Here is a 23,843-nt window from a genome sequence, read left to right on the forward strand (position 1 = left end):
TTAAGTCAGAAAAGTTGATAAATATATTAATCTCATTTTGCTATTAAAACCTCACTATTGTCATTTTAATTGTTTCCCTGATTGATAAAGTCCTGAGAGTGAGACAGCGAGACCAATATAAATTTAACTATAGGGGCGCTATACTGATTGAAATACAATCTAACTTTAAAAGTTTAACTAGTAAGATATGCATGATATGAGTAATAATATGCATGTTTATATTACAAATGTAACTAAAGAGGGCGCTCTACCGATTGCGCTAACTTGTAGAAGGCAAGACATCTTTGCCTCAACAAATTACACATAACTTGGTGATGTAATATTGAGAGCTGGACTGGTAGATTGAGATTGTAAATGTGTAAATATCAAGGTCCAGTACTATGTTTGTTTATTTTTATGGACAGTTAAAAAGCCCCTTGTTTTGTTACTAGCATTATCAATTGTATTCATACTACGGAATAGATCAGCGGTGGTTGCCCAAATTTCTTCTGTTTCTGGCCAAACATCCATTAACAGAAGTCTATCAGTCTCTTTATGATAGGCAGCTAGGGGGCTAACATGACCATAGAATAACCCCTGACCTAGGGTGCCCATGTGATAATTGATGATCACAGTTCCTTGACAATCACTATGAAGCAATGTTTCCATAGCAACTTGTCGAAACTCGTCAACATTACTATCCCCAGCATAGTACATAGATACATCATATCCAAATGCTTGATACAAGTTAGCCATTTCTTTTAGTGTACATCCTTGTTTTTCAACAGTAGATTTCTCAATCGTGCCATTTATAAGTGAGGAGTCAAAAAACGTGCCTTCCTTGAAAAATTGTTCACCATCAGTTTCTTGTAATGTTCCTTCCATCGCATTCATTGCAATCACAGCTGTTTGGATAGCACAAAATGTCCTGTGGGTCTGTTTGGCAAATAGTTGGATGATGGCTGGTTGGTGATGAGATGAAGTCTTCAACAAATCTTGACCTTCTTCACCGTGTAGTGGTATCAGCTTAGACATGGTTCAAGTCGATAACTGTCATAGAAGAAATATATATATTTATCAGTACTACGGTATGACAGATTTTATTTTAAAGGGGATCAAAGTGTGGCTTTAACTATCATAAATGAACTTCATAGGTTTTTAAAATGTAGGAATAGCATACATCTTTGGGTCTTTCCTACCATAAGAGAAGTGAAATCAGAAACTTATATATGAAAGTGGTGGGAATGTATGGCTATCAAGAGAAAGTGCCTACTCCTTTGCAGACACCAAGTTAAACTCTTTCAATAGAGGTTATCCATTATCATCACCCCCCCCCCTCCCCACTGTAATGGTATATCCTCATTGATGTAAAATACAAAGCAATGGCGACAGACAATATAGTTTCACATTTCGTCTGCTTATTATCTTCTCTATGAATAATGAAAATAAAAAGATATCTTAAAGTTAATCTCTCTGTTTGAAAATCAACATTTCGTCCGTGAAAACTTAATATACAAACATAATATAACTGCACAACTTATACATCATACATGTATGATGTAACAGTCAACGCTGCATTTAACGTACCCGCCACACCTCAGACCATTTACCGAAGAATTACATACCCACCGATCAAATATTAGCAATATGTACTTATCTTACATCTCTTTGACGATAGTAGTCGCTCGTAAGAACCAAAAAAGTGTCGAAATCGGAACATTTTCAGTTCCAACTAACATCCCACCTTACAAACGCCGCCATATTTGATCTGGGTGTACGTAAGGAGGAACGTAGTTACGGTTGAACTTGTGATTTCGTGATTTTTGGTCCTCCGTACTGGGACTTTTGTAGCCACGGCGATAATTTATTGCTAATATTTACCCACAGGTTGCGTTATATTTGTAATTCTTTAGGTTTCACATACGGCTGGCTCTTCGCAGGACGGAGAAGGAAGGGACAACTTACTCCGCGCAAGCAGGACTAGTATAAGTCTTTGATATGTTGGACGGCATGGTACATATACTAAAAGTTAAAACACAGTCGCACTTATCTCGTGGCTGCCACGCCGCTTGCCGCTGTTCATGGTACGTACGTAGCGCACGGGAAGTAGCGGGCAGAGTCTTGGGATCGAAATGCATTGAACATGAGGAATGGTCTGCGTTCCTAAAGCACTGCAGAAGAGGCCGGGAACACTTTTGGAAAATCCCAAGGACGTGATTGGTCGATTTTTCCAAATTGCCCAATTTGGAAATATTGACCAATCAGGTCCTTGGGATTTTTCCAAAAGTCCAATTTGGAAAAATTGACCAATCAGTTCCTTGGGATCTTTCCAAAAGTCCAATTTGGAAATATTGACCAATCAGGTCCTTGGGATCTTTCCAAAAGTCCAATTTGGAAATATTGACCAATCACGTCCTTGGGATTTTCCAAAAGTTGCGTGTAGCATGTGTAGTACGGTACATACGAGCATTGCTGCACGCGTAGATATGATTGGCGTGTACAATTGTTCAGAAAATCCCACCAAACGTGTGTACAGTATACAATATATGACTGGGTAGTCCTGCTTGCACACGGAGCACGCGTTTCGCTCAACACACCGCCCTGTGAAAAGCAATATGTAACCCGCATCTGTATTCAATTCATGAATTAAGTGCTCGCTGTACAGCGTTGCACAAGTGTTTGTATCTGTCCTTACACTGCAGGCGCAGCTCCGTATACCCCAAAATATACTCCAAAAATACATACAATACATGTATCATATGATGCAGAAGAAGTGGTTGGGGTGACAACCGGACAGTTTAATACCCACAAAATGACACATAGATATATCCTAGATCCTGTACAGCTCAGACCACTGTTACTCTGACTGTTATAAACTGTCGTTTTAGTGGTCTGGGTGTACACGGTAAAGGTCTCCGATACTCCCCACTTACTTAATTTTCTCGTCGTGAAGTTGACTTCTGTTACACAGCAGCTGTGCTGTGAAATGTCATTGCTGGCCTTATGTAACCCTTGCCCTTTGAACTGTTGGTTCAGTGATTTACGGGTTAGTGTGATGACATACCGTCTCACTAACAGCATGAATTCTCCGCCCACTGTCCTCTTTATGTACATTAAACAGGACACAGTCTGGCACTTCGAACATCTAATATTTCACTAGAGTTCATCGCATATTTACCTTGTCTGTGCTTCGTGCAATGGTGGGTAGGGGAGTACCGACACCGAGGTTCACATGGGACTGACTTTATTCAGTCACGGAAGGATATACCCCCATGATTCAGTGATCCATTGCAAATAAAAAACACTGTATACCGTTCATACGATGGTTGCTAAAATTTGACACCAAACTTTGAAACAACCACAGGTTGAACGAATGTTGATCTCACCCCTCTTGTTAATATGTTGACCTCACCCATGCAAAAACACACGCCTTTCGAATTAAATTTCCAGTCCATCCGAGCGTATCTCCCTGATACCCATGGTCCATGGTAACAGGGATTTAAAAATTTGTTCTCCCAAACCTCTGTATGGGAAAGTAAAACAATGCAATTTATTCCCTGAACCTGCCAAAATTCAATGAACCGAAACATGAATGACGTTAACTGGCATGGTAGACATGTTATATCTTGCATGCTCAACTAACCATATAGCACGTGACTATTGACAGATATGGTATTTGATACATGTACGCATGCGCCAAACCTGCTTTAACGTCTTTCTATCGTATTTTAACCGTTAGCTATTTAAAAATTTATTGAACGTAGAGCTCCTGTTCGTTCTCGATTATTCCGCCATGTTTTTAAGTACAATATATAGCGTGGATAGAGGCTGACAAGTACTAAATATACTATTGACTGCCCAATTTACAACCAGTTTCATTGCAAATAGCTAAGTGTGAATGGGAACTTATTGTATACCCCAAATTTGTTAAATAATACAAAAGAAATTTTGAATACTATTGTAACCTTTTGTACCTCTTGACCCTGAATAATTTGCATATGAATAACACCGCCATGTACGTTACAAATACGTATAAGGAGCTGCACACACAAAAAAAGCTGAAACTGTATGAAGATAGTTTTATGTAGAATTGTACTTTATATATTGAACACCTTTTTACTATAAATGTGCTCGCTTCGGCAGCACATATACTAAAATTGGAACGATACAGAGAAGATTAGCATGGCCCCTGCGCAAGGATGACACGCAAATTCGTGAAGCGTTCCATATTTTTTTTTAAATCTTAAATGTATTTGTTGATTTTTAATGAAAATATAACCAAATAAAATTCTACATAGAGTTAAAACGAACCAACACCAGAAATTTTGAATGCTGTTTACAATCAACCTCTGTGAATCACAAAAAACAAGTCAAACCCCGCATTTAGTTTCACTACTTATTATAATTCTATCGGAAACAATTACATCTGTACTGCACTAAATCACTCAGTAGAGGCCAGTGTGTGTTTTATCTATATAGCGCCCCCATGAGACGTTCGAAGAAAATTGTGGAATAGTGAATTGCATTCTTGCAATCCGCACGATTCTGTATGTGGCCGCGTTTAGTTTTCTTCTCTACGGGTAACAAAAATTCAAGATTCGAACTCTTTTTTATTACACAATTGTATTATGAATGAACACAGTATACGTAATTAAGCTGTTTAGGGGGTGTCAGTACAGATCATGGCAGCAGGCAGGAAGGAAAAAAATGTTGTCAGTAATAACAATATATTCACCATTCTAAAAATCAGCTGAACAAAATTCGTGAAGCGTTCCATATTTTTTTTAAATCTTAAATATATTTCTTGATTTTTAATGAAAATATAACAAATTAAATTCTACATAGAGTTAAAACGAACCAACATCAGAAATTTTGAATGCTGTTTACAATCAACCTCTGTGAATCACAAAAAATACTAGTCAAACCCCTCATTTAGTTTCAGTACTTATTATATTTCTATCGAAAACGATTACATCTGTACTGCACTAAATCACTCAGTAGAGCTCGAGGCCTGTGTGTGTTTATCTATATAGCGCCCCCATGAGACATTCGAAGAAAATCAAGTTGTGGAATAGTGAATGCTTACTTGCAATCAGCACAGTTCTGTACGTTAGTTTTCAACTTCATGAGTGACAAAAATTCAAGATTCGAACTTTTTATTACACAATTGTATCATGAATAAACACAGTATATGTAATTAAGTTGTGTATGGGGGTGTCAGTACAGATCATGGGAGTCTGGAAGGTACGCCGTGACGGGGCGCCCTCAAACGTCAGGCAACCTCATGGCAGAAGGCAGGAAGGATAAAAAAGTTGTCAGCGATAACAATATATTCACCATTCTAAAAATCAGCTGAACAAAAGAAAGTGGTGACCATTACAGATTGGAAGAACAGTTTTATGTTGTTGTTTAAGTCAATGTCGGTTTCTTGTGAGACTTCACAATTTTCGTGATTTTATTATATTTTTCTCAAATAAGCAAAATAAAATATAGGGTTGGCATGAAAAACTAGGTGGGGTCAGGTAACTGGAACCAAACAATATTTCTTAATTAAGGCCTAAGCTAAATATGTCAGTTCATCCATATAATGTAATTTACTGTATGGATGGTGTTTGACTGCAAAGAATATGGAGGGGGGGGGGGGTATTGTTTATGTACTTCTCAAGGGATATTTTGTGAAAAACATGTTGTAATTTACAATGGTACAGAAAAAGAAATGGCATGTTAATGGTCTTGGAAGATGAAGATAAAAAGAAAAGATTTTGTCAATTTCTTTGATATTTAGTACTTTTTGGGAGCAGATTTTTTAAACCATATTTTTTTACAGTGGTTGAGATGAAATGGAGTAATATTAAAAAAGACAGAAAAAGAGAAAAAAATCTGTCAATGTTATTCAGGTCACATCTTTCTATGGGGCAAGTGTGAAAATGTTGTTGGTAGAGCAATTAATTGTAGACTGAGATCACGCCGTTGTGGGCACAGTCTAATCTCCCTTTCCCCCAAACTATTACGGTATGCAGGCTGATAAGCCAAGACCAATGACATCATTACAGTCTAAATTACCTGCTACAAATACTAGTATTTTACTTTCATTTTGTTCTTGTTTATTTTCATTTATTTCATTTCATTTATGTGGCGTGTGGTGCTCCCTACATCCCTATGGCGTAATGGCTAACACTATAATGTCACTATGTGACAGGAGATTTGGGTTAGAATCGTAGTAGGGATAAAGACTGAGCTACCATTTATCATTTCTATATCATTTTTTGTCATGTATGTTTAGCACTGTCAATAAGTTATACACTTACCTTTGATATTTCACAAACCTGTGTGTGTGTGTGTGTGTGTGTGTGTGTGTATACACATAACATACATACATACATACATACATACATACATACATACATACATACATACATACATACATACATACATACATACATACATAAATACATGACATATATACATATACATACACACACATACATACATACATACACACATATGCATACATACGTATGTACATACACAAATCCATCCATCCATCCATCCATCCATACATACATACATACATACATACATACATACATACATACATACATACATACATACACACATCCATCCATCCATCCACCCATACATACATACATACATACATACACACACATACATACATACATACATACATACATACATACATTCATACATGCATAACATACATACACACACACACACACACACACACACTATGACACTGATCCAGACACAAATGTAGATAAGTAACTCATCATGATCCTCACCAGGACTTGAACCTGGATCTCTTAGTCACAAGTGACAAGTGTGTTACTTTACACCATGAGGATGTATGGGAGTACAACTCTTTCCTGCTTTGTAGCACGCACCAACCCACTCACATGTCACACTGCCATGTCAATAAATGTAGGCAATAAGATAGATACCTCTAAAAAAATTATTCTGTATTATATCATTCCATATTCTGTCACTCGCTTTAATTGATTATCTGGAAAGAGAACAAAATGGCACACACTTTACAATACAATGTATGATATATATCACATAGGTAAGGCATGGGCTTTGATATGGTAGTCCTGCTTACATGACGGTGCACGAGTCGGTATTACTGACTTGACTCTAAACACCGTCATGCAAAGAGCAATAGAGCAACATTCAAAAACCCTCGTAACACCGATATCGTTGAGTGAGATGAATAATTACCCAGAGACACTTGCGCCGACGTACGTAAGGAGAAGTGATTAAATTTACGATAGAATTTGAAAAGTTCCGATTTTGATAGTTTTGGTCATCCGCTATAGGACTTTTGCAGTCAAAATGAGGTAAACAGACTAAATAATAGATTTATTGCTAATATTTGACCACTGGGCGATTTTATTCATAGTTACCAGCATTTTAGTAAGTCCGTATTTCACGGCTGGCTCTTCGCAGGACGGAGGGGGAGGGACAATTGTCAGAATCGAGTCCCGAATTCCTCCGTATGCAAAAAAAAAATTGCAAGCAGGACTATGATATGGCATCATGATATGACATAATATTATTATAATATTTCTTCCTCACCTCATCTAATGTAATCTAGATTGTCATTAGATTGTTGCGGTTATAAAAGATCAAATGAACACATGTTATATCAATTTAATGAATATGTATTCATGGTTACGAATTTAAGTGAAATTGTCGCCCACACGAGTACATTTTCTACAACGTGTCTAATCTATGCATCATTGTTTCAACTCGACAGCCGATCGACCTTTTAGAAAATCAAAGTAAATCAGCGGACATCTCTCACAATTCTGATCGATTTGTTGTTAGCAGAAGGATTTGATTTCTTCACTTTGACAATGATATGCTTTGTACACATTTTAAAAACAATAAAAACCAGACGGACCGCATCAAACGGTCGATTTTTTACACACAATCAGGCATGCAATTAGCGAGGTCAATCACCCAACAATGAACGCAAATAACTCACTAGAATTACACAAAACAACCACTTAGCACAATTGTTGTGCTCACACAATACAGGTCATTCACACTGTAAGTGGAAATCTGCGGAATATGGACAGATTTTTTGAGAAATTGAAACCTTCAGTCCGTCTTTTATCGTAGCTAGCTACGTACAGCCGATCGAGTTGGCCAGGGGCAACGGTATATTTGGAGTACATTTTTCACCCAAAAACGTGATTATTCCTGCCATGAAACTTTTCCCCCACTTAAAATTGGAACTCACTTGACAACATTCCGCTTTGTTGGCCTGCGGTAAAAAAGAATTTCGGGGAGAAATGACAGAGATACCTTAACTGTTTCACCGCTAAGCGTGGTCTGAAAAAATGGCTGCCACTCGTCCCTTGAGCAGCCACAAGTGCATCCAAGTGCTTCTAATTACGGCTCTCTGATTGGTCAATTCATGGAACCTTGGTTCCAACAATTCTTCATTGGTAGGAAGTGATTGGTTAATTGTTGGAACCCGGTTCCAACTTTGGAAAGAACTAACGGACGCGGATCCCTTTCAATCTTCTCTGTTGGCGGTTCCAAGAATTAGCCTGCCATAAAGAGGGAAAAAACCGCCTTAATTGGTGTAATAATCCGGGAAAATTAGTTCATTACATTCCAACTCATGTACTGAGTGAGAGGAAAGCTGGGAAGAGTGGAAGAATTATGCATGACATATATTTAAAAAAATATGGCATTATCCCAAACTTCAATAAAAAATATGTGCCGCACATTCCATAGGAGTAAAAATCAAAAGGAAAAAATATGCCCAAACTGTAAAATATCCTAAAAAGTACCCACATACACTCACAACATGTCAGATATAACCTGACCTACACGTATGTGTTGTGTATAGGTATAGGGAGTGTCAACAGAGGGCGCTTTTCAGCCAAGGCACCTATGTATTTCAAAAAAGTGGCTGCAGAAATCGACATTGACTTAAGACATGAAACTGTTTTTCCAATCTGTAATGGTCACCACTTTCTTTTTTGATATTTCACAAACCTGCGTGTGTGTACATGTGTGTATATACATACATACACATAACATACATATACATGATACATACATACACACACACACACATACATACATACATACAACAGATACAGATACAGACACAGATACAGATACACAAATGTAGATGTAGAGAAATGAACCTGAACCACCTGGACACGCCATTTTTTCTTTCAATATGACACTATTACAAAGTATATAATTCACTCTTTATTTACTAAATAAAGACACCTTGTCCATTCTTCTCTCTCTGCAGCTAATCTGCACATGGTGAGTGTTTATTCTTAGTGGTCTGGGGGAAGCTGTGTAACCCTTTAGCTGTCAAAATGTTGACACGGTGTTTGACAAGTACAGGATTAGCAACATCTATAGGAGTTGATATTGAAAATTTTTATTGTATACTTCTCCCCTGGTAATTGTAAGATTATGGGGGTTTTAATTTTGATAAGAGAAGAATGGACAAGATGTCTTTACTTAGTCAATAAAGAGATAATTATATACAGCTGAAAGAGAGAAAACTAGTCAAGGAAAGAAGGAAAAAAGTTTTATATCACCACAAAAATCAATGGTCAATTGATCAATATCACACACAAAATAAGTTTTATTTCAAAAATTGACCACTCACTCACTCACTCACTCACTCACTCACTCACTCACTCACTCACTCACTCACTCACTCACTCAATCAATCAATCAATCAATCAATCAACCAACAAATCAATCAATCAATCAATTACATGTTCACTGCACCCTCTATTTCTTCCTTCCATCTCTTCTTACACAGCCAACGCCATGTTTCTTCCTACCTCCGGATGGTTCCACGCCAACAGGTAGGCTAGTAGTTCTGGGAGCGCCTATTGACAGGAAATTTCTCGATCGATCAGCAATCAGACTTGAGCTTTGTGGATATCGAATATTCGAATAAATACTTGACTACTGTAGTTAGGGACGAGTGATTTCTCGACCTCGTCGCATCTCGGCTGGTATGTGAATCATGATATAGTCCTGCTAGCAGACGGTGTACGCCGGGGTCTAGATTACTGACGTGGTCAGAAGGAAGGGACGACTTTAAATACTCCGTATGCAAGCAGGACTATTCATGTATGGCCATGGAAGTAAACATGGTACGTGGTATAGATCTAGCTCTAGATAGATCATACATATATCATGCAGTTGCAGCCGTAGAGGTTAGAGTGGTGTACGTGTATACCTGAGCGTAAAGAGAAATGTCCAATCATATCCACGTTTTGATGAGATTTTCTGAACAGAGAACTGACCAATCACATGTACGCTTGCAGGGATGCTCGTACACGCAACTTTTGGAAAATCCCAAGGACGTGATTGGTCAATTTTTCCAAATTGCCCACTCCGTGAATGGTGCCCAATCTTCTCTGTAGCGTTCCAAAAGTGGGAGCTTTAAGGGATGCCTCAGTACTATTGCAATGGGGAGGCCAGGGAAAATCAAGCCCTGTCTAATTTGGTAAAATGTGACCCTCAATTGATCCTGTTTCGAAACACTATACTTGAACTTCCTTTCTTTAAAACATGAAATATTCTAAAAACTGAAATGCGTATTCGATATTCCCTCATGAAATAGAACACTAGTAAATTAGTCATAGGCACATGTACGTACGTGTACTATCTATCTACCTACCTACCTACCTATCTATATATATATTATATATATCTTGTATATATTATATTTATATAATTAATAGTAATAACTTTTTATTACTATACATCTTTTTTTTGAAAAGTTGTATTCAGACTGATGCAAGTGCCTGTGAAATTAGTTGTTCAGAAGTCACAGCACTAAAATCATAATCTTATCTTGTGGTTTCCGACGTAAGCAATTTCATTTCAGTAATTCATACACTAATTTTCTATTCAAAGTTGATCATAAGACAAAAAAATGACGTTATTGGATATTTAAAAAATGGCGTCATCGCCGTCTGCAACACAAGTTATGCAACCAAACCAGGAGCGAGGCTAGAGCAACCCCAAATCACAATAAATGTAACCAAAACATAATCACTCTCAACATGCACTGTGACTTCATTATCCATGCAGATGCCGGCAATGAAGTTTATTTTTTTCTTGAAATATTTGTAAAATTCTAATACTGTCATTATTTTGTATTATGATCATCCTTAAATAGCATATTGGCTCATAAGTGATTGATTTGAAGTTGCTTACTTTGGAAACCAAGAAGTAGTGTTTAGCAAAATACTCCTCCCAAAAAAACCCGCCCGTCAGTTAAAATGAGCGGTCCCTAACTGACAGAATGGCGTCGCAAGTCAGTAATAATACAGACTCGTGCACCGTCATGGAAGCAGGACTAGGGTACGATATTTGTGTGAGCCCCGGGTGTGAGCATGGTATTCCATAGCTCTGTATGTATGCGCAACGATGGAAAGGCGTGTCGAACATCGTAGCTACTACATCCAGAGCTAGGTAACCATAGAGTAGAGAGATTTCTCACAGATCAGCGGGCGCTCTTATCTCACACTGTTCAGCTCGCTGTACTCTCTCTGTAGTAGCTCAGAGTAGGGGCAGAGTCTGCGTTCCTAAAGCGCCAGAAGACTCTAGTTGATTGGTCACTTTTTGGAACCCTTTTGGAAAATCCTAAGGACGTGATTGGTCAATATTTCCAAATTGGCGACTACGCGAATGGTGCCCATTCTTCTCTGTAGCCGTTCCAAAAGTGCCAGCCATGGGGCAGGCAGGGGAAAGCAAGCCCTGTCTGTTTTGCAAAATGTGACCCTCCCCGCGCTCGAAACAATATCTCTATGAACTTCCTCACTCCAAAACATATGAAATATCTACATATTCCCTTCTAAAATAGGCTTTTGCAAATTAGTCACATGCTCTGGAATTCAATCAATCTGTGTGTGTGTGTGTGTGTGTGTGTGTGTGAGCATGTACAATTCAATCCCGACGGTTCGAATGAAAATTCTTTACATGTACATGTAACCTCAGACTCAGACCACTAAAAAGGATTCTCAGGCAAGATATAAAATTATAAGTAGGTCATCACCTGACATTATATCTTTGTGTTGTGATTGTTCAGAAGTCATTTCACGGCACCAAAACACTGTAAACATTGCACAGATCATGGATGTATTGGGGAGACCTAATACATGAGCACATATATAGCTAGTGGTATATACTAGTCTAGTAACTATATTGACTTCAGCAATATAGATCCCCTCACTATAGTTCGACGTAGTGGACGGCTGAGGGCGTCCTATCAATGAACCACCAATCATGTGCGGTTTCATATTTACTTTCGTACAAACTTCTCTCAGTGGTTACGATTGGTCTAAGCTCTATAGCGTTCCCGCCACCATTTGGGTCCGCCATTGTCATAGTAAATATCGAAACCATGGCAGATATTGAGAAAAAGGAGGAAAAGAAGGTAATCTTGCACGAGATAAGGTCATATAATGTTAGAAACGTTGCAGGAGAACGCATGTGTTAAATATAATGGCGATCGGTCTATGCATTCTCTTTGAAAATAGCACTTCTAAAGTGTTTGTAAACTGCAGATTCTGACCGAGTTCTTTGTAAATATGTTTGTAGTCAATGGAAGTAGCCTAAACCGATCGTTCAGCCGGTTTTGTAATGTTGTAATATCTGTATTTGCCGTAGTAATGCAGCTATTGCCGTTATTTTGCCACGGCAGTATCGTGTCATTGCCCACGGTTTCTCCATGGTCCAACGACTTTCTATGATTCGCTATGTTGTTGCGTTCAGTCAGTGATTTGTTTCATATTTAGTGATAGTAGATTAGTACTAGTAGCTTACTCAGTTCTTGTCTTTGTGTATGTTCATAACGTTACTGGGGAGAATTCCAATGTATTTGCGGTTATTGATGTAGGGAAATCATATGTGTAACAAAACGTACAATTAGTGATTACGGGTAGTCGTGGATTTTGAAAACGAGTACTTAAATTATCGTGAATTCGTTGAACTGCAGACCCATTTGGAAGGTCTGGTGATGCCGAGACCAACGTAAACATTCGCACTTCACCGAATTGAAAGGGTGTTATTGTCATCATTTGACCATGAATAGCAACTGTACATATACGATAGTTAGCGTTCCATAATATCCGTTTATTGAAAAAAAAACACCACCACACCATATAAACCTTCATTGCTCATGGAGGGATTTCGTTTGAAAGTATATCAAAGTGTAAATTTGTCCTCAAGTGTGAACTTACTTTAGGGTCAGAGCGTCAAATTATCTCATTCTAATTTCTAGTAAGCAAATGTGGAGGGTTGGGTGTTATGTTGTTGTCAATTCAATATAACGAATGTCAAGGTATACTTTTGCACTCTCAAATTTTCCACACAAAATGCATTTTCCTGGGTAGTATTTTACCATTTCTCATACATTTTACTTGCATTGTTACCATAACAACATTAACAAGTGAAATGAAAATAATCATAACTTATTGTCAAATAATGAATATTGGAGTTAGAACAACAGATATCAGGATTTGGAACAAATAGTGAAACCATTGTTCATTATGCCTCAACTATATTGAAAATCAAGTATGGTTGTTTTGGTAAAACATTTTTTTCTCACAAGACTGCTCAGATTGGTAATACATTCTGTACTTAAAAGTTAGGAACTAGGAACGAGGTATGTCTGGTGACTGTTTTGAAACTAATTTGAGATAAAAGGAAGTGGTTAAACTACAATAATATTTTATCAAGAGAGTGCTTGGTGCCCCTGTTACTTTGCTATAATTTTCAACTCACGTCACTGTCTCACAGTTTTTAATTTGAATTAAGGAAGTTAGCTTCTAAAACAACTTGAGTCTTAATAGACAATTTGGTGGTTTTAGTACAGATTATTTGTGTAGTGTTTTTGCTAAGGATGGTAAGTAGGTAAAACTTACTGGAGTTCTCCAGTCATTTTTACCAGGATTCCCTACCAGTGTTTTTGTTCAGGGTGGGTTCCCAACCAGTGTTTTTGTTCAGGGTGGTAAGTAGGTAAAATCTACCTGCATTCCCCAGTCATTTTACCAGGATTCCCTACCAGTGTTTTGTTAAGGGTGGTAAGTAGGTAAAATCTACCAGAGTTCCCCAGTAAAATTATGAGAGGTGAAAACTTGCCTAAGTTTTGTAGTAGTAGTAGGAGGGGAATCAAGTAAAACTGGCGAACTATTGCACAATTACCTCTTCCCCTTTTGTTACCACGGTTACCCAACCTTAGCAAAACACTAGCAAACTTTGCCAGTTTTACTTGACCCCCTGCCCTGTTACAGGAGTTCCCAAACCATAGCAAGAATACTGATTTGTGGTATAATTTTGTTCCATAATTTTGCTTGGGGGAACCTAGGTGGGATTTACTGCCCTTAACAAAAATACTTATCTGCAATCTACTTTGTGTAGGCTGATAGTGAAGAAGCAGGAGATGCCAAACAGGCCAGTCCAAAAAAAGCTGCTAAATCACCCCAAAAGAAGAAAACAGAAGGAAAAGATGAAAAGATAACCAAAAAAGATGAGGAGGATGCAGTTGATGACAAAGAGGAGGAGGAGGAGGAAGAAGAGGAGCAAAGAGGTTAGATTCCCTTCATCAGTCATTACATGAGGTACCTTACAGTCAAATTGCGATGTTCAAATCTCTCTCTACCAGGATGGAGAGGGGGGGGGGGGGGGGGGGGGGTTGTCCACAAGAAACTACAAGTTGAGAATCATAGTGTTAAAACCCTAATCCTCCCACAGTCATGAACTTGAAATGAAGAGGGTTACATGTGCTGGGTGAAGTAGAGAGGTAGACTGGAATAAGTCAACCTTCTTGTTCTATTTTGACCCTCTAACATGAGGTAAAATGCTATTACAGGTACTGAGAATAAGTCAACCTTCTTGTTCTATTTTGACCATCTAACATGAGGTAAAATGCTATTGCAAGTACTGAGAATAAGTCAACCTTCTTGTTCTATTTTGACCCTCTAGTATGAGGTAAAATGCTATTACAGGTACTGAGAATAAGTCAACCTTCTTGTTCTATTTTGACCCTCTAGTATGAGGTAAAATGCTATTACAGGTACTGAGAATAAGTCAACCTTCTTGTTCTATTTTGACCCTCTAGTATGAGGTAAAATGCTATTACAGGTACTGAGAATAAGTCAACCTTCTTGTTCTATTTTGACCCTCTAGTATGAGGTAAAATGCTATTACAGGTACTGAGAATAAGTCAACCTTCTTGTTCTATTTTGACCCTCTAGCATGAGGTAAAATGCTATTACAGATACTGAGATTAAGTCAACCTTGTTCTATTTTGACCCTCTAGCATGAGGTAAAATGCTATTCCAAGTACTGAGAATAAGTCAACCTTCTTGTTCTATTTTGACCCTCTAGCATGAGGTAAAATGCTATTCCAAGTACTGAGAATAAGTCAACCTTCTTGTTCTATGAGGTAAAATGCTATGCAGGTTTCAAGAATTAAATATTGTTCTTTAAGTAATATGATATTTCGTAAATCAAGATCCTGTTGGTATAAATAAATATAATTTCTATTTTTGATTTCTTACAGTTGGGTTACTAGACAAACCAGTGGAGGTTATAAAAGGTTCCAGAGAAAGGAAAAAAGTAGACAGGTTATCATTGCAAGATAACAAATCAGCTGATGATAAAAAAGAAAAATTTGAAGTGAAAGAAGGAAGAGGGAAAAAACTTGGTGAAATAGAAAGAAGTAAGTAAACTGCTAGTCTCATCAATCTCAAGATCTCTCTCATTGGTTTAACCGAGAGATAATTTGATACCACGTTAGCATTCAGACAAGTAAATTGCTTAAATAGTGGCTATATTATAAGGCATGTTTTATCTTAGTAGTATTTCTTTATGCATAAAATGTTTTCCTGGATTTGAGTTGTAATATTAGATACATTTGACTAATTTCCTGTATTTAGAATGTGTGTTAAAAATGATAGAATGTTAACAAATTGTTTAAACATGCCTACAGTTGTTCCGTAGCAAACAAGAATTTTTAATGTATTCAACAATACAAGTGAATACAAATCGTATATATGGAATCATTTTGATATACATGACAACGTTGTATGTTTCTTTAGCTAATGTATCAGTCAATATTTATTCTACACATGCAGTCAAAGAGTGTGGTATGGTACAGAAGAAATAAAACATAATGTAAATGAAAACGATATGTATAAAATTATTACAGTATTCTGCTACTTTATTGTAGAAACTGGTCAACGTGACCCTATTTTTTTTCTGTTTCTCATTACCTGACCGAACCAAATTTTCAGCTCTGACATCAAAATAAAAACTATTTTTATTTGCACCCACCCATAATATTTTGTAGAACAGCGCTCAATCTGGCAAGAATAAACAAGTGTGTAGACTGTCGTTGTCATCTACAGTCATGGTGGCGATGACGGCACTTATTCATGAACAGAACATTTTTTTCATGATGGAAGTTATTCAAGTAGAGGGTTGAAACGTGGCAATTGTATAGAGAAGCTGGGAAAGGACTTGTTACCATGACATCCAATAAAAAGATAGAGAGTATGAAAAGGAGAGGCAAAGAAACATAAAGATGATTTTTTCAAAAATTTTTGATTTTTTTTAAAAATGACCGACTGACCCATAGTTGCCTTGAAAAAGTAATGAGAAACATAAAGACAAGTAGGGTCACCCTTATTTTTACTGATTTTATTATCCTTCTTTACTCACAGTTGATTTGCAGTTAAAGAAAGCCAATTCTGACGCCTTAAAACCACTCCATCGACTTCTCTTTGCAAGAGCAGGCTCAGTAAGTCACGTTATATATAGCATTATTTTTTCTCAGTTTTAGAGTTCTTGTTAAACGTAATGAAATTATTGTTCCACAGTGCACTAACTAGCTTTAAAGCATTGAATTTCCAAACTTTTCCTAGAACTCTCAAGTGGGTGATAGCAGTGACTTGGTTATGTGGATATAATCACCCTGTATCAAGATAACATAAACACTGAATGAGATTCAATGTGCAGTTACTTGAGAAAAACTTGCAATCAGAGACACCACCCTACTGTGAGTGTAATGACATCAGTGTCTATTGATAGCTTATATCAACATGTTAAAACTATAATTTAAATTTGTGTCTTGAGTTTTCGTATAGGTTTGATTTCCGTAGTAATATGTTCTCTTAACATTCTGTTTTCTTATTTCAGACGTTTGAAATAAAAAGAAATATCCGTAAATTTTCTGGTTTTCCATTTACAAAAGAAGATTCAAATTATGAAAAGAAGGAAAATAATCTTATTAAGTGAGTATGATTCGAGTTTGTTACCCAGACTCCTCTATGGTTTTAGTCCCAGCTACCCAGACTCCTCCATGATTCTAGTCTTCTAGTCTTGGTAAGTGATTAGAATGTAAAATAGAAACTGTCACTCAACTCTGGGACTGGCAGAAATCAGTGGATTGTGGGTAGCTTAGACTATGTATGGATTCTTGTTGCAACAAGTAAAAAACCTTGTAGAGTTTGGGTGTATTTAAGCATGATGTTTGTCTAAAACGAGCGAGTTATTAGATTTGAGGTAGAGATTCTCTTGTCTTGTTGGTATACAAAAGGTTGACCCTTAGTATCTTGTTTTTCATCATAATACCCTAAATTTGATGTGGCTGTTGGTTGGTTTGTAGGATTCATTTTACCATTGTACTATGCAGGTTTATATTTCTGTGTGAACTGTTATTTTCATTTCCCCTGGTGGGATGAATAAAGAAATTCTGATTGTGATTCTAAATAGGAAAAGAAAAGTTTTAAAACCCATGTGTGTTCCTGTGGTTACTGAATTTCCTATTCGCAACCATGCTTTACTAGTTTGCATGCCATAAAAAAAATGTCAACTGTAGACAGAAGAATATTTTGCCAATTTGAAAAAGTTAAAGTTTTGATAAAATTACTTGCTGCATTTTGTGAAAATATCGTTTAGAAAAAATTTACCTTGGACCTATTTCGTTGTTTCTATAGGTACACAGTATCTGGACTTAAAGAATTTTGTGAATGGTTGGACCTAGAGAAGGGTGGCACCAAAGAAGATATTATTCACAGGATTCTGGATTTTTTATTAGAACCAGCACCTTCAGGGAAACCTATGCCAAAACCTAAAAGTAAGTCACTGGCTGATATGATGTACATTGTGCTTACACTATCCCCACCCCACCCCCTAAGGGGGGGGGAATGGTCTGGAAGCCAACGTAATATTGCCTCATCTCTAACCCCATCTGTTAATGACTAAATTGTGAACCAAATGATGTTTATGCACATTAAATAAATTCTAAATTTCATCTCATACATCTCAGGACTTCATTGAACTAGACATAAAGAGAGATCTTAAGATTCCAGGAAGGATAGCACTAGACTAAAGGGTTGGATGGTGTTGTTATTTGATGTTGACCATGGTTGGGATGTGCAGCCCATGTATCAAAAACCAAATAGTCCCAGTGTTCTCCCCAGGATTTGTTGATAGGATATCGGCTCATTAGCATAAATTAGCACCAATTTACATATAATTATATTCCCGAAAAATCAAAGTACATCATAATAAAATTAATATCAAACAAGTAGTACATGTACATGTGACCAAAGGAAAGTTGAAGGCCAATTTATTAATTCAAAATATTAGCACCAAAAAGAAACTCATAAAGCAGTGTTATTGATTATTATTGTTAGGAAAGCTGAAATTATTTAAATCTTAATGTCCACAGATAAATTAGACTTTCAAAACACGAAAAGTTTGTGTACAGCAACCGGCAGACATCGTGTTAGTCCGAAATATCGTGATACACGAGACTTACTATACTTCCCTATGGAGGACTTCCAAAACTCGCAATAGTTTGTGACATCATGGCCGCCATATTGGAAAATCCATGCGTAGTCGTACGATGTATCAGTCTACAAATTACAATGTCAAACTACAAACTAAACGTGTTTTCAGGGTAAAATTGAACATGAAGCTGATAATCGGAGATAGCATTGCCACTTTATCGAAAGGTACATTAGTCTGTTCAACTCTTTTCACGACATTGAAGAATGCACATGCTCATGCTCTGGGGTTGACATACAGTGTTATCACTGTTACTCTGTCACTCATACAAAATTAACTAGACACTGAATGTCAACTTCATGCGTTTGTCGAACTTTTATATTTTATAGCAAAATGGCACGGCATCGTTTGATTTTATAGTTGTCAAAATCTGGCAGTTCTGACATGCTTCTACGGTCGAACCGACGTTACGGATGGGCCGGTTTTGCCTTTGATTTACCGAAAGCTGTTGTACCGAGTGTGAATCACACTACCAGTACCATTAGCGGGTTTACGCATTTTATTCCTATCGAAAACAATACTGATGGCAAACTTCAATGAAATCTGTCTGGTAATCATTACCATATCATAAACAAGGATGTCGGGCAAGATCTAAAGCGTCACGGCACATTGTCAAGCGTCACGGCCTGCCGTCCAAGCGTCACGGTGCCGTGCCGCTTCAAGGGCCTGGGGAGAACACTGAGTCCTATTTGACAAAATATTACAACTCGATTTAGGAGAGCTCCCACACTGAATTGTCCAATCAGAAGTTAATAGAGATTCAGTTGATTGATTTTTCTACTTTTTTTTTTATTTTACAGGAAAGAGAGGAGAAAAAAGGAAGAAAAGGACACCCAAAGATAAAAAGGAAAAGAAAAACAAAACAACAGACAAAACAGAAAAGAAAAAGAAAACAAAAAAGAAGAAAGATGAAGATGAGAAGAAAAGTGATGAAATTATTAGTGAAAGTGAAAGTGAGAGTGAAAGTGAGGAGGAGGAAGAGGAAGAAGAAGAGATTAAGGTAATTTGATTGGTTAATCAGAACCATTCTGCTATCTGATTGGTCAAATTGATATTTGAATTTGAAAAAGTTTGTCTCTTCAGCATCAGTTCCTTGCAAATTATTTGACAGAAGAAATTACTGTAATTTGATTGGTTAATCAGAACCATTCTGCTATCTGATTGGTCAGTTGATATTTTGAATTTGAAACAGTTTGTCACTTCAGCATCAAGTCCTTGCAGATTATTTGACAAAATTGCATTTTTATCTCGTATCTCAACTTTATTTTTTTGATCTGAATCAGAGCAATGATTGTTGTCTATGATTTGATATCCAAATTCTGCTCAAAAGCGATCAAGCTTTCTATTTATGGTATATTCCACCAAAATTATTTGACAAAAACTTGTTTTTCTGTAAATTATTGGCACAATTCAAACATATGTTAGACAGGAATTGTAGCAAAGATTGCTAGCTATGATTTGATACCCAAATTCTGCTCAATTGTGCCAAAGTTTACTATTTATGGTATATTTCCACTCAAATTCTTGTTTTTCTGCAACTTTTGAGTTTCAACATTGAATTTCTATATATCTATTGCAGCCACCAAAGAAGAAAAGGCAGAAAGTTGAAGAAAAATCTCCCAAGAAGACACCCAAAAAGACACCCCAAAAATCAAGTACACCCAAAAAGAAGGCTAAAGTATCCAGTACTCCAAAGAAAGAGAAAAAACAACAGAAAAAAGAAACACCAAAGAAGGAACGGAAGAGAAAAGGTACAAAACTATTAATGTAGAATGTGACAATAGAAGTATATTAGAAAATGTTGACTGAGGTGTTTGTTAAGAGTGGTAAATAGGTCAAATCTACCCGAGTTCCCTGTTTAGTATAGCTGAAATACTTTTATCTAATTCATATAATATATATGTTATTTTCCTCTTTTTGTGTTGTCCTGGCCAAGTGGTCAAACCACTTGCTTCTTGCCACTACAGTTACAATTCAAGCACACTTGGGCTTTGATAACAAATTTGCCAACCTGTAAGTAAGAAGACTCAGTTTTCCCAGACACTCCGGTTTGCTTTTGCATTAACAACGAATACTTATCCTGTTGAATGGTTTGTGAATAAATTAAAAAAAAAAAATTGAATTATGACAGTTTCATCCAGTTTTAAACACTACACGATAAGAAGCTTGCTACAGAAAACGAAGGTGGGAAATGCCGAAATATAGTCATATTCAAAAGTATTTTAACATGTATCTTCTTTTCTTGATCTGTGTTCAGTTTCAGTGAGTTCTGACAGTTCAGATGATGAACCACTTGTTAAGAAAGTTAAATCACCCCCAACAGTAAGTTGTTCCTCAAATCTTCCTTCTACAGTAGTTTTGTACAAAGTACGAGTTATGTAAATATTAGCTGAAGTCACTGGTTGTCTACTGTAGGTGTATTTCAGATTACCAGAATGAATTTAAACCTACCCAAAATGCTATACAAGCAGAAACAGCATTAGAAACTTTGTTGTTGTTGTTATGACGATGGCAGATCAACTATCGTGAAGCTGACACAAACTAAAACTATTGTTGCAACATGTTGATGTCAGCTATTATTAGATATTGATGTAATTATTCTCACAATGGGTGGGGGGGGGGGGGGTGGCGTCTCTGATACCAAGTTTTCGTCAAGTGACTGCGCACTGAACCCCATTCAGTATTTACACTATCTTAATTACAGGGTGATTATATCTATATAAAGAAGGCACCACTTTCACCTGCTTATGTCCATATCACATGCAACAACCATAGTTATAGTTTGTATCAGTTTTCCGTAGTTGTATCTCCAACATAGACTATGGAGAAAACAGGAGACATACTTTAAAACCAAGGGTATTGGTAACATCCATATCAAGAATAAAATATGCTCTGTCCAATGGATTGTAGAATATGGCAAATTGCTGGGCATTCAATGAATTTTAGAAACCAAATGACACCAGATATCTTGAAAAATAACAAAAGCTGTGTAAGGTGTTGCTATTTTACTGTTTGTCTCACAGGAGAACATGATGGATTTGTACTCTATATTCAAAGTGTGTAGATTCCAGAAGTTTTGATCATTTCATGTTTAGATCAACTTAGTATTTCCCAATGTTTCCGTCACTTTACAGCAGAAGAAAGTATGCTGTGCAGTACCAAAAGTCAGAATGGATGCAATTGTTGCATGTGTCTGTCTCTTGCAGAGGGTGATTCATATACATTGTTATACAATCGTAGCATGTATCTGCATGGTGTAGTCCGCACAGCAGTTGACAATCATGATATCATGCATGTTTATGTTTTGTCTCAAATTATGGCAGGGACACGTGCTGTCTTGATGTAGGCCTTGTATAGTAAATCACCCTCTGAGACAGATACATGTATTACGATGTATATAAATCATCCTCTAAGACGGAATGCAATGAATTCTGCTGACTGTTCCTGCACAGCTTTCTTTTTTCTGCTGTAATGAGTAGTTGTTGGTGAATAGTTCTTGGTGTGTAGTTGTTTTGTAGGTATTCTCTTTCATATGAAATCATGTATGACTTTCTTTTATTCTCCATAGGACGATCAAATTCGTGATATCATCAAGAAAATATTAGATGGTGCAAACCTTGAAGAAATCACGATGAAAACAGTGTGTAAACAAGTTTATGCAAAGTTTCCAGACTTTGATTTGAGCGACAGAAAAGATTTTATCAAATCCACTGTGAGACAGGTGAGTTTTGATACACGATACATTTTATCACATAGTGGTGGCATCCCCTGTTATTTCATCAGCAACAAACTTGGATTCGTCATAAAAATAAAGCTGTGTCCAACACAGGAGTGGTATCCTCATTTTTTCCTTGCCAACATTCTGACCTACAACATGTCTCTGAACATAGGAGTGGCATCCCTCATTGTTTCTGTGACATCATCCAGACCAAGAGCATGTCTCTAACCATAGGAGTGGCACCCCATTGCACCCCACTCAAACACACACACACACACACACACACATTCAAATTGACCATCTTATTAATGTTTCTTTTTTCTGTTCTTGTTATTTTGATAGATAATATCATAGCTGAGTGAAGACCAGCCTTTGTACAGATCTTTTTATTTTCCAAATATTTTAATCATGAACAACAACTTTTGTCAACTTTGTACTGTGTATTTGAGATGTAGTTGTCATTGTTAAATGTATTTCATGTATGTGGTAGTTAGAAGTATTGCAGTGATCATCACATGATCAGCTGTGATTATCACATGGGTAACCTGAATGATCATATGTCCAGTCATTATTGTCACATGTTTAGTGATGATCATCATTATGTTTAGTTGTGATCACATGGGCAGATGTGGTCATCACTTAGTAGAAATGATTATCACATATTTAGCTGTGACTGTCACATGGACAGACGTGATCATCACATGTTAAAATGTGATCACCACATGTTCACTTGTGATCATCACATGGGCAGACATGATCGTCAAGTATAGTTGTGACCATGGGCAGACGTGATCATCACAAGTTTTAGTTGTGATGATCACATAATTTAGTGGTCACACAGAGGAAGACATGATAATCACATTTGCAACACTTCTAATGTAGATGGAAGAGATGAGACTTTTTTAAAACCAGACGGACATTTTAGTTATTTTCAGTTTTTAGCATGAGAATGAAATGTAATTTTGATGTATGTTGTACTCGGTCAGTAATAAACTTTTATACTCTAATGATATTTGTATTATTATTTATTTTACAATAACACAGTACACCCCACGAAATCTGTGACTTCTTGGTTTTGTACAACTGTTTTTGAGTGACTAAAGATAATGCGTGTGTAGTACACACGGCATGGAAGTCATGGTGTCAACCAAAAAATCATGTTATTTCCAAGTTGTGTGTAGGGGGAAAAATTCTACTTTAGGTAATGAGAGAATAGGCTATTTCAGACTACGAACAGGATATTGAGAATACAGCGCCCTCACTC

General features: G+C 36.9%; 2 protein-coding genes and 1 non-coding gene across 4 annotated transcripts; 2 read left to right on the forward strand and 1 right to left on the reverse strand.

Annotated features, from left to right (window-relative positions):
- Window positions 1-378: 378 nt before the first annotated feature.
- On the reverse strand, window positions 379-1,014 carry LOC144445235 (uncharacterized). Its single transcript, XM_078134777.1, has one exon. It carries the CDS (start codon window positions 1,012-1,014, stop codon window positions 379-381), a length of 636 nt encoding a protein of 211 aa, XP_077990903.1.
- A 3,092-nt stretch (window positions 1,015-4,106) lies between these two features.
- LOC144446067 (U6 spliceosomal RNA) lies at window positions 4,107-4,213 on the forward strand. The gene has a single exon (XR_013481952.1). It is a non-coding gene; the product is annotated as a U6 spliceosomal RNA (small nuclear RNA).
- An 8,156-nt stretch (window positions 4,214-12,369) lies between these two features.
- Window positions 12,370-23,522, forward strand: LOC144445924 (protein DEK-like). 2 transcript variants are annotated; one of them, XM_078135566.1, is made up of 11 exons: window positions 12,370-12,439; window positions 14,425-14,593; window positions 15,569-15,727; window positions 16,731-16,807; window positions 17,206-17,300; window positions 18,006-18,145; window positions 19,662-19,861; window positions 20,441-20,612; window positions 21,119-21,183; window positions 22,430-22,582; window positions 22,922-23,522. In XM_078135566.1, the coding sequence occupies exons 1-11, from the start codon at window positions 12,407-12,409 to the stop codon at window positions 22,931-22,933; spliced, it is 1,275 nt and encodes a 424-aa protein (XP_077991692.1). In that variant the 5' UTR covers window positions 12,370-12,406; the 3' UTR covers window positions 22,934-23,522. The 2 variants fall into 2 exon arrangements, with proteins under 2 accessions (XP_077991692.1, XP_077991693.1); XM_078135567.1 differs by having other exon boundaries at window positions 20,450-20,612.
- The last annotated feature ends 321 nt before the right edge of the window (window positions 23,523-23,843 follow it).

The sequence above is a fragment of the Glandiceps talaboti genome, chromosome 14, assembly GCF_964340395.1.
Source record: "Glandiceps talaboti chromosome 14, keGlaTala1.1, whole genome shotgun sequence".
Lineage (NCBI taxonomy): Eukaryota > Metazoa > Hemichordata > Enteropneusta > Spengelidae > Glandiceps > Glandiceps talaboti.